Source organism: Hydra vulgaris, chromosome 10 (assembly GCF_038396675.1).
Source record: "Hydra vulgaris chromosome 10, alternate assembly HydraT2T_AEP".
Classification (NCBI taxonomy): domain Eukaryota; kingdom Metazoa; phylum Cnidaria; class Hydrozoa; order Anthoathecata; family Hydridae; genus Hydra; species Hydra vulgaris.
In genome coordinates, this window is record NC_088929.1 from 46,238,383 (window position 1) to 46,251,170 (window position 12,788).

General features: G+C 26.6%; 1 protein-coding gene across 5 annotated transcripts in view; it reads left to right on the forward strand.

Moving 5' to 3' along the window:
• The window catches only part of LOC101235964 (SCO-spondin), a 204,726-nt gene that overhangs the window by 128,988 nt on the left and 62,950 nt on the right, over nucleotides 1-12,788 (forward strand). For all 5 annotated transcript variants that reach the window (XM_065808144.1, XM_065808145.1, XM_065808147.1 and 2 more), the window contains exon 11: nucleotides 1,730-1,915. In XM_065808144.1, the coding sequence (XP_065664216.1) occupies nucleotides 1,730-1,915 (186 nt within the window). The remainder of the gene's footprint in view (nucleotides 1-1,729; nucleotides 1,916-12,788) is intronic.

A 12,788-nucleotide genomic window follows, 5' to 3' on the forward strand; every position in this document is an offset into this window, starting at 1 on the left:
GTGGAACTATTTATAATGAGAAGAATGGAGCAACCCAATGTTAGATATGATGCTACTTGTTGCTCCTGATATTACCAAAATGTATTAAATAAATGTTAAGTTAGCAGTGAGCAAAATACTTCAAAGTATTCTAAAGTGTTTATAATATTATATTTAATAATATAGTTGTTCTTTACAATGCCTACCTTTATTTAGATAGACAGGCATTTTAACCCCTTAAGGACCAGGCCCGAGATATCTCGGATCATGCTATATGGTCCAAAAAGACTGAACCCGAGATAACTCGGGCGGTTACATATTTTACGTTTTATTATGTATTAGCCCGAAATAATTCATGAAAATAATCTTATAACAATATTATTACATTAAATCAACTAAGAATCAATCAAATTATTAATATTTAGATTTATAACAGATTTTTTTTTTATTCTTAATATGTCAATATCTAAGTTCTAAGCATTAAAAAAAAATTATTTTTTTGGCGCATTTATTTAAAAAAATATTGATCCTTAAGGGGTTAATGGATATTTTAAAAAATTTAGGTTTTTCTTTTTTTGTATTTAATCTTTAACAATGTTATTCAACAAAAATTATTCAAGGTTATATTGGTTAGTTATTTAATCCAAAAATAAAAGCAAGATCATTTTAATACAGTTTCTTAAATTAGAGCTAAAGTCATTGCAAAGGAGAGGTGTAGGAATGTGACCCCCCCCCCCCTCATATCAATGAATATTTGCTCCATAAGTCAACAAAATGGGACCTTTTGTACCTTCATTTAGCAAATTAGAACCTATTTTTTTAGATACAGTCAGCATAATGGGGTTTAGACTATTTATCTCTAGTCAGCAAATTTAAGAATTTGAGACCTTTTTTATCTTATTTTATTTTTTGTCAGAAAAGCTATTAGGGCAGAAATCCCCCCTCCCCCACCCACCATTATTCAACAACAAATCTTACCGACCTTGATTAGAACTATAATTTAATTTTAAAATATTAGAATTATATATTAATATTATTATAATAATATTAAATTAAATATATTTATCAATTACCATACAAAACCTAAACAAAATATATAAATTTATGATTTTTTTAACAAATGTAAGGATGAAATTTGTTTAAAATATGGTATAAATAGATATAAACATATAATTTGATTTATTTTTTAAAGCTAGTTGTTACACCCCCACCCACCCTCTCTCACACACACCTCATTCACCCAACAAAGACTTGCTCAGGCCTTGATTAGAAATGTAAATTAATATTATTATAATAAAATTAATTTATAGTTTTATATTGATATAAATAAAATATATGCGTTTATTAAAAATTATGGATAAGATCATTTTTAAAAAGATAATTTTTAAAACTATCAAGTGCTTTTTGGAAAGAATTTAAAACCAAATAAACAAGTATTGTACTAAATCTAATCAAAATATATATATTAACTACCATACCAAAGCGTACAAGACTGATTGAATTTAAATTTGGTAAGATTGTTGTAGGTTTATATCAAGCACTTTGCCTATGCATTTCTACCACTTATAATGATTGTGATGAAATCTTTTGTAGTAATAAACACGTATAGTTACCATTATATGGCAGTATTATTAGCCATAATAAATTATAAAAAGTTATAATAAATTAAGAATGTTTATACTATGTTAGGATATAAAGATAATTTATTAAATTGCATTATGTTTTTTTCATGACAATTTTTTTTAAAAAGGTAAATTGACTGATTGGAGTCAATGGAGTGCATGCACTAGTACTTGTAAGACTATTAGTGATGGACCTTACCAGTACAGGAACAGGTCTTGTGTTGGTTATTCTACTTGGAATATTATGGATGCACCTTGTAATGGCAGCAATATAACTGATCAACAATTTTGCAATCAAAATGTACCTTGTTTAGGTATACTTTTTTGTTAATATTATTATAGTTAAATTTATATAATTACTTTTTAAGATGTGTATTTTTGTTATATTTATTTATAAATTTGTTTATATTCTGATGTTTAAAAATAGCATTGGTAGTATGTTTGTTTTTTTTTAGTTGTGTTTTGGTTAATTAATTAAAAAGGTGAATTAATTGAAAAAAAAAATTGTTCAAAGATTTTAAAATCATATTATTATATAAAATATATAATTATTATATATTATATCTATCAAATTTTATATATAATAGTTTTATTAATTAAATGTAAGTATAGTGCTAGGAGTAATTGAAACTGTTGTTTAACAACATAAGGTTGAGGTTTGAGGTTTAGCAACATAAGTTTGAGGTTGAGTTGGTTATTTTTGGTATAATTGTTTAGCTATTTAATATTCATTGATCAGATAGTTGTTTGCATTCATTAGATGGTTGAAGCATATACAAAGTGATGCAGAGATTTCAAGCCAAGCAGATTTTTATAGAATCTGAGAATGACCAAATTCTTCAGGTTTTACATTTTTTTTTTGGGTGAATCTGCTATTTTTAATAGAAATTTTAAGAAATCTTAGACATTTTTATCTTTCTAAACGTTGAAAAATTATTAGATTTTTCATCTAATGAATTTATTACATCTTATTTATTTTTCCTACTTTCTTTTTCTTTTGCTATATGAACCAATTTCAAAATTTATTTGTTGCTTATTTATATTTGCTAAGTTGCTTATTTAGTAAACTTTTAGTTTAGTAAACTTTGAATATAGGTGTTGACTAAGGTTTGTCGTTAATAAATGGTGAATTTTTTAGAGTTTTCCCTAAATCATTTAATTATGCACCAATTAAAAGATTGCAGTTCGGGTATTGCAATTAACTAGATTTTTAACTTCAGTTGATTTGAATAAAGCCACTGTATCTCTTATTTTAACAGAGCATGTTTCTTTAACCATACTATTAAGTAATTTGAGTGTAGGTATAGGCTTAGGTATAGGAGTATAGGTATAGGTATAAGAGTATAGGTATAGGCTTAGGGCACTGCTAGACTTCAGTTTTCATTATTTAATTTATTATAATTTATTAGTAATATTTAATATAAAATTAGTTACACAGGGTCTAAAAGGTTTCAGTATGAGTTATTTTTTTCATTTTCCTTCAGTTTGTAATTTTTCAGTGTTTGCATAATTACATTATTAAAAGTATTTCCTTATTTATAATTTTCTTATTTATAAGTTTTATTTGAAAATAGTAATAGTATAAAAAGGGCATTCTAGCTCATTTTGTTTTTAATATATCATTACCCATATTGTCATTCATATTTCATATTTCATATCATATTTCAACTATTATGCTAACCATATTCTCATATCATATTTCAAGCATTATGCTAAAGATATTCTCATATCATATTTCAACCATTATGCTAACCATAATTTCTTAGCTAAAATAAAATAGTATAAAGATAAAACAATGGTAGTATAACAACCATAATATATTAATGTATTATGGTTAAATCATAAGTATAAACTCTGAGCTAAAAAATAATTTTATAAAAAAATTTAATTTAATTTTTTTATAAAATTATTTTTTGTAATTTTAAATCAATTTTTTAAGTTAAGCTGTAGCTCATTGATTTCATAACTGAAATCTAAGCATAAAATGAAGCATGTCCTATTACATTGTCCTATTATAATAATGACAATGATTGAGGTATTGATGTAGTTCTTGTAATAAAGGGTTGTATCCAATATGTAATGTTTTGACTAGTTTTATTGTATAATTGAATTACTAGACTAGTAGTAAATGGTAAATCTAGTGTAAAGTATCCTCCTAATGCATTAGCTGTATGCACATTACAACCTTGTAAAGAGTTTGCATAAAATGAGTGGCCAAGTGGATCAAGTGGTGTAAATAAAAAATCACATGCTAAAGGAATATTATTATCTCCAACACTACCTGTAGAAGTAGAATAATCTCCTATGCAAATTGAATGATCTGCGTATATTCTAAAAAATACATTATCTGGCACATTATGATTAGGATCTAATCCTTCTAATGCTAACCATAGTTTTCTGAGAATACCAGGACCAGAAGATTGTACAAAAGCTGTTGTTGCATCAACACCTGTATTTGGTGGAATAGTCTGTTGTTTTAATCCAAGGCATGTTAAACTTGAATTTGGTGTTATCCCTAATTCATTAAGATTAAGTGTTTTATTATCAACATAATTTTTTGTAGCAGCATTATGTGAGCTAGTAGGTTCTGCTACATTTATTAATTTATTAGAATTCATATTAATATTACTAGATGCATTATTGTATCCATCTCTCCTAAAAATAAGTTAGTAGCTTGAGATGTTAAACCATCTACAGCTACAGCTGAAGTAGTATCGCATCCGAATTTATCAACTGGCATTTTATATATAAAGATAAAATTTTTAACTATATTTTTTAAAAAATTACCCAAAATTATTAATAATATTCTGAAAATCATGTCCTTCATCTAGTTTTTTTGAAACATAAACACAAGTGTCCATAGAATGAGGTATTTTTAAATTGAACTCTATCACTATTATAATAAACAGGACTTTTTAAATAAATAACAACTTCAACTGGTGGTGGTAGTCCATAAGAGTCGAAACTTAGTTTTTTATCTCTGTCTTTGTACCAACGAATCCAGTGAAACCAATCTGTACTTGAATCTCCTGTATTTAATATTCCACATTCTTTTTTTTGCGTACTTTTAGGTAATTCATCTCTTACAAATACACCTTTAAAATATTTTACTTTTTTTTTTTGTTTTACGTTTTTTTGCTGCTTTGATCAATTGAAAATTTGTTAGTGGTTTATTTGGTAAAATTATTCCTTCAACATTGATCAGTTTATGATAATTGTTATTAATTTTTTCCAAAGAGGTGAAAAACAATTTCACCTCTTTGGGCTCTGGGCTCTCTGACCTTGTTGACCTATAAATTATTTTCTTTTAGTTTGTAGTGTCCATACGCTAATGTGTGTATACCATCTTCTAAAATAACTCTTTTATCATCTTCTGCGCTTAATGCTACTTTATTGATCTCTTCTATGTAAATTTCATGTAAATGGGATCTTATGACATTCATTCTCCTAATATGCTCTCTTTTATTTAATAAGCAATCTTTATAATCTTCGTGTGTTATATATTTTTTTACAACTTTTCCTTACTCCTTTACATTATTTCTTCTCTTCTCCGTGTACTTTGTAAGAATACAACTTTGATCTTAGTCCTACAAATTCTTCAATTTGTGCACCTTTTGCCTTATCTTTAAACATTCCTAATACTTTATTATTAGCTCCAACTTTAAAACCTACCTTATTAATTGCAGGATGATTCTTATCAAATTCACTTGTATCAAATTTGCTTTTAATATCTTTAGAAATATCTGCATAAATGTATTCTGTTTTAATTTCATATGGTAAAGAATCTGTATCGGTGAATAATAGTTTTGCTCTATCATCATATTTATTCTTTATGAAATCATAATGAAATTCGTACATTAGTGTTTTGCTTAAATCTAATATACACATTCCTAAGTAAATTGGTTTTGCATATTTTAATTTTATTCTTTTCATATGTATCGCTATTAAGTTTTCATCAAATATTGTTTTACTTTCAAAGTTAGGTTTTGATGCTAATTTAATAGCTTCATTTCTGTCTGTTACTAATCTAATATCAACTCTATTTTCAATATTCTCCATTGTTTTTCCAAATACTGAATTGTTCATGAGTTTAAAAAAGTCTTTTTCAAAATCATTAGTTGCTTTAGCCCTAAGTTTTGTATTTTTTTAAATGTATTTACTTAACCATGCTGATTCTTCAAATTTTATTCCTCCATGAATTTTAGTAATCTTTAATCCTAATCTTTCATTTAGTTTTAGATTTTCATAATGAATGACATAGTTTTTTTTATTATTCAAGTTAGGTACTAATTTTTCAATTTTATCAATAGTTGTTTTTTCAGGTGCGAGAGGATAATCATTATGTTCATCATGCAGATGTTCAGGATAATTTAAATCTACTTCTAGTATACATTGAATTGATTTCCAGTTTTCTATTTCATTTTCACCCATCCATTTAAAACCATGTGTTGGAATTGGTTTACTCATTGCCCATCCATATAAATTATTAGCATCTAGATACTGTATATAGGTTGATGGTTTGCTTTGATTATACGCATCACCCATGTACTTATTATTAGAAGTTCCTAATCTATTTGATATCATACTAATTCCACCTCTTATACCTTTCTTTATCATTAGTATCATATCGTAATTACTTAGTAATTCTAATTCTATTTTGGTTATCTTTAATGCTGCATCCCAAGCTAATCCTGGTGCTGTGTAGTACCAAGCAGGATCTAAATTATAATGATTCATACAAACATCTCTAAAATTTTCAAATACATTAGCGAGTAACAATATATCGGAAACATTGTACAAATCATGATAATCTCTAAATGTTTTGCAATTAAACTCTTTCCATACAATTTGTGCATGTGAGTAATCATAATTTATTCCTTCACTGTTTAATCTTGAAAAGAATGATTCTTTTGGTGGTAATTGCGCCTCATTAAATCTATTAATAGAATCAACCCAATCATATGGGTATATACTTTTTCTTAGTACCAAATCTAATTTTTTACCTGAATATAATTTTCCTATATTTTTGCATTTATCTTTTTTTAAATATTTTGATAATCCATCTAAACTATCAAGCATAAATCTATAACTATCTAAGAAACGAAGTTCACGTTTAACTTCAACTTTCTTACCCTCTTTATTAATAAACTCGCCAACTTTAATTTCTCTAGAAAAGCTAATATACTTTTCTTCATTGTTTGGTATACAACTCAACTTTTCTCCTGATAATTTCTTTATAAATAAGTGAGAATCATAACCAGATAAATTGTGAAATAGTACGGGAAAGAATTTTGGAATTTTATAATTTAAATTACAATTTTTACGTGCAGCACCTCTATATTTTCCAGTAATATGACAGTGGTCACGTACTTTATCATTTTCAAGTTTTTCTCCACAAATGTGACATGATATTGCTGCATTAAAATCATGCTTGTTTTCATCAGTAAATCATCCTTTTTGGAAATTTAATCTTATTATAAATTTTTATATCTTCTTGTAAACTATCAACAAAAATTTGTGCAACATTATCTGTTTCATTAGTTGAAGTAAATGTGACTGGACTACTTTGATAAATACTTTTGTCGTAACGTTTAATATAATAACAGAATAAACTTGGAATATGTTTTTGATATTGTTTAGTATAAGATTCATTCGGATTTGATTTACAAGTCTCAATTGGTTTGATAAAACTTTTGATAAAAGTCAGCATATACTACAAACTGAACTCTCATTGATTTATTGCGATTAGTAAATTGCATTGTTGATTTTGGTGGTGGAAGTTCGATACGTTCTGAATCATTTGTTTCACAATACGGTTTATGATTAGATAAAGATTCTTCAGAATTAAACCCTAATAAACAATTTCTACAATAGTGTTTTTTGCAATGTTTATTAGATGTTTGTGATAAAAGAAATCTGCTTAAATTTTTCATTAAACAGTAATGATTAGTTTCACCATTTGAGATTAATAGTAAATCTATTAAATGTTTGCGATCATTATTCTTTGATACATGCAAAATATGAACTTCCGAGTTTTCATAACCATATACATTGACACTGATATCTGTGTTGTTCTTCTCAAATTGTGTAATTTGATTTAATGATACTGGAAATTCTATTTTATCCCAGTTTATTTTTTCAGCTTGATTTTTAAGCTCTTTATCTACTCTTTCAGAATTTTTATCTTTAGGATTTAATGCTCTTGTGACACGCCACTTAAAACATTAATTACCTTCATTCTTTATATTAGTTATCGCATTTTTGTTTGCTAAATTTTTATCAAGTGGAAAGTATGATTTAGCCCTAATAGGATTATACTCAATAATATTTATATCCATCTTTTAACAGAAACAAATCTCCAACCTGATCCTGCTTGTTGATATAATGATAATGATTCTAAAATTTTCTGCTTTGATATTTCATAATACTAATCTAAATCTGTTGTTTCTAATACAACTTGATTATTCATTCTAAAAGGAACAGATGTGGTTATATGTTTTAATATCAGTAGCTCCATTCCACAATAGAAAACTAAATAAACTTTTAAATTTTTCTTTTCTTTTAGTACTTTAATAGCGCTATTCTTAGTAGCATTTATGAAGGATAAAGCATCGTAACTTTCTATACCTTTAGCTGTAAATTGTTTTGTAACATTTTTAACAGATGATTTCCTTAATTTAAATTCTATTGGGTTTTTGTAAAACTTATTATACAATTATACAACTTAAGATTTTAATGCTTCAATCTTTTCATTAGCTATTTTTTTAATTGTATTAGGAACATAAGACATAATCCAATTTGCAAAAGAATTATTCGATTCTTTTTTAGATATTGATGTATTAGTTGCAATAAAAGGTGTAGGAGTTAAAACTGTTGAAAATGATATATCTGGAAAAGGATCATCTAATATATTTCTATGTTCAACTGATGTAGATTGCATTTGTGTGCGCTCAACAGTTGTGTGCGCTAACGCTTATAATAATTCACTTTTTCTCATTCTATAATAATATTTAATTTTTCGCTCTTTTGTGATTTGTTTTAATTCTGTGACATTTTTGTTTTCCATTTTTATATTGCAAGATATTTTAATTAATTTTCATTTTCTTTAAATAAATTTTTTTTTTTAAATATCTTGTCATGTTTTTTATTGTTAGATCTTTATCCTAATTTTTAAATATATCCAAATCCTCGTATTCTACAATAATAATTAATTTTTTTTTTTTAAATCTCCTGCTCTTGAGTAATTGTCAATGTTCTAAATACAAAAGGTGCAGGAGTTAAAATTTCAGATGTCATATCTGGAATAGGTTCATCAAGTATATATTCCATTTTTATATAACAAGATTTTATTTATTAAAAATATTTACAAAGCACATGTAAATATTTTTTAAGCATATATTTATTATAAACATTCTATATGTCTCCACCCTCTAACTCTCTGTCAGAATTTTCAGATTGTTTTTTTTATCATTTGCTTCTTTCATTGGATGTATTCTAGGTCTGCCAACTGGTCTTTTATCATTTACTTCTTTCACTTCATCCATAATTGATTCTTTATCTAACAACCCATTATCTATAGCAATCATTAGCAATGTAGCGATATTGTCAGATGTTTTTGAAATGTTATTTTCTTTTAAAAGATTTTTTAAACTTTTCTTTGTGTATTTCATTCTTTTTAATATATAAAGAAAAAAAATTTGAAATAATTTTCAAAAAATTTAATAAACAACATTCATTTTATTCCCGTCTGATCGAAATTCTGTCATTCTATCAGATATTAAAACTACAATAGCTTCAGAAGGTCAGAAGGAGTTATATTGCTGTGTGTGATCAATTCGTTCATTCCATAAAATTTTTCATTAAACACAGCTGCATCTCTATAAGCTCTTGGAAATTGCTGATTTGGGAATGACAAATTATAATCAACAGCAGGATATCTTTCTTGATTAAACATAATGTACATATTTTTCAAGTCGCAATGATCAAATATTGAAGCATTAGCATTTTGGTCTCCATCCTTACTTGTTTGAAATGCAACAATAATGTATCTTGGTTTTTCAGGAGATGTCTTTACGCTCAATCTCTAAGAAAATGTATTAGATTGTGCAACAGATATAGTATCACACTGACGCGCTTTAAAACTTACTGGAAGTGTCACTTTTGATTCGATAGATTTATAAAGAGTAATCCTTTCTACATCTGATGGGATCACATGTGGTATAAACAATGATATTTTATTAAGATTAACTTTTCCTAAAGCTGCAGCAGCAAGCTTAAAAATTGCGTCATCACTTTTTCTTACAAGAGTTATTGTATGTTTAAACCCATAAATTACTTTGTCATAATCATCACAGAATCCAAAAATGTGTGTTAAAAGTATGCAAAATCAAAATGTTCCTTTTGTTGTTGGTTTCTGAATTATGTATCCTTGTCTTAATGCAAACCCTGAGTTATCAGCAAGTACTACTGTTGTTGCAGTATCTTTATACCACAATTGATTTAATCCTTGCACTAATTGAAAATCATTTGGGTATTTAAGCATTCTTAACATTGTAGTTGCTTGACCTGGGTGATAAATAGTTTCTATATCTTGGTTTGATAATTGGTATGATATTTGACTGAATAAATGCATAATACCATTATTTGTAAGCGTCATTGCATCTGTATTAGCATAAGCTGTTCCATCAGCAAATTTAACAAGTTGCCCTTCAAATAAGAGATAAGCTTCAGATGGAAGTGTGAACAAATCATGTTGCTCAATATTGATTCTTATTTCTCCAGCACTATTTAGATTTGTACGAACTACTGGCTCATATACATGGAATTCAAATCTTTCAATTCCATTATCTACAATTGGCATTTCTGTAAAATTTAATACTTTGGAAGTTGTCGTTTTTTTTTTTTTTACAATATAAAAATTTTTTTTTTGATAGACAATTCTTAAAAAACTATATAAAAAATTTTGCAAGTCTACTAAGCAAGTCTACGCGTAACAAGTGAAATCTAAGCAAGTCGAAGGCTGTTTCCTTTTTTAACTAGATCTTCTATTCTTATAGCATTTTTATTTGAAACTTTTTTTGATGATCTTATTGCAGAACCCATCATCATTTTATTTATTTTTGTTGATATATCATCTGCATTATTTTTTTAGATCTTTCAGATCCATTATTAATCAGATCATTAGATCCAACCAAATTTGAAATAGTTTCATCAATTTTTTTATTAATAACATGTTGTGAAACTATTTTTAAAGATCGTTTATCAATTATTTGTTTCCCTTTTTCAACTGCAGCATTTCAATAGCATGTTTCTTTATATAACTTTAGCAAACCATCAACCTATATACAGTATCTAGATGCTAATAATTTATATGGATGGGCAAAGAGTAAACCAATTCCAACACATGGTTTTAAATGGATGGGTGAAAATGAAATAGAAAACTGGAAATCAATTCAATGTATACTAGAAGTAGATTTAGATTATCCTGAACATCTGCATGATGAACATAATGATTATCCTCTCGCACCTGAAAAAACAACTATTGATAAAATTGAACAATTAGTCTTTTTTATGTACTATTTTTTTTTTATATGTAATTATAAATTATTTTGTATTGCTTTATACTGTGAACTATTTATTATATCTTGTCGTAATAATTCATCACAAATTGCAACAGCTTCATTTCTTGCTCCAGTGTTACCTGCTTTCCATACAGCTATACATAATTCAAGCATATCAATTAATACATTAGGGTTGCTAGGAAGAATTATAGTTTGTATTTTTGTTCCTACTTTTATTCCTATTCCTGTTCCTCTTGATTCACGCTTCCTATTTTCTTTTATATCTTTCCAAATTTGTATTTTACACTACGAGATGCCTTTGGTTTGAATGGGTTTGCATCAAAAAGAATTGCATCTGTTTGTATTAATATATCTCTATATTTTTTAAGATCATCTTAAGTATATAAGTTCTTTTCAGGAATAAACTTTATTATTAACTCCCAAAGACCAGGAGTGCCATAATATGTTTCATCATCAATAATTATATCATCATCAATAATATGTATTGGTTTTTTTCCAATATAGAATATACCATCTTTATTATATATTCCAAATGTATTATCTACAGATTTTTCACTATTAGCATGCATTTTTAGATGATTTGCTGCAATTTTTCCTAGCCTCGTGCCTTTATATTCTTCATGAGAAGGCAATAGTTCTTTAGAATCAGTTATCATTATCTCTCTATTTGCTTCAGGATAAGAATTTGAAAAAGTGAGTGCAAGTTTATTAGCTTGGTCTTGCAATTTATTTATGTTTTCTTTTATTCCATCTTGACTATCAGTTAATGGCTTGTACAATTTTTCTAAGTCTAACTGTAAATTAGTTTCACCCATCTTTTCATATAAACTATTATTCTGTATTCTTTTTTTAGCATCTAAGAAATCTTTAACAATTTTGTCTCTTTTTTCAGGATCTTCAATTTTTAGAAATGATATTTTACTTTTTATAAAAAAAAGATAAAAAAATACAACATAACAATTTATGTTGTATTTTATGTTTTATTTTTTTTGTTAATAAATTATATTAATAGGAAAGGTAATAGTGCTCCAATAAGTCCTCCCTCTATTTGAGAATTGTGAGCTAGTTGTGCTATACTTAGAGTAATTATTAAGCCTTTACCTGTTTCATATGCTCTTTTAATTCTATTCAATTGATAATCTGTTACAGCTAATACATGCTCACCATTAAGATCTGAAAATTAAGTTATATGGCTCTAGAGCAATTTTATAACCAGGACCTACAGTTGGAAAAAATGAATATATAACGTTATCAGTTTCTCCATTTATATACAATGATCCTATTATATCACTTGTTACTTGTATACTATTAACATTTAATATGTTTACTATATTAGTTGATATATTGTAGCCTGCTGAATATATTCCACTGTCAAAACCAAAAACAGTACTAATTGAATTTAAAGTTGTAAAGTCAACTTTATAACCAGCTGCAATAGTTAAAGCTGATCTTAATGTATTATTATTATCTTCAATTGTATTTTTTGCAACTCCTGAACTTGCATCACCGTTTCCTGTCATAATCAATTGGATATATTTATTCATATCATTAATTTCATAACATCCATTTGGAATGTTTATATCCTTCCAAGTTAATCCATTGTTTG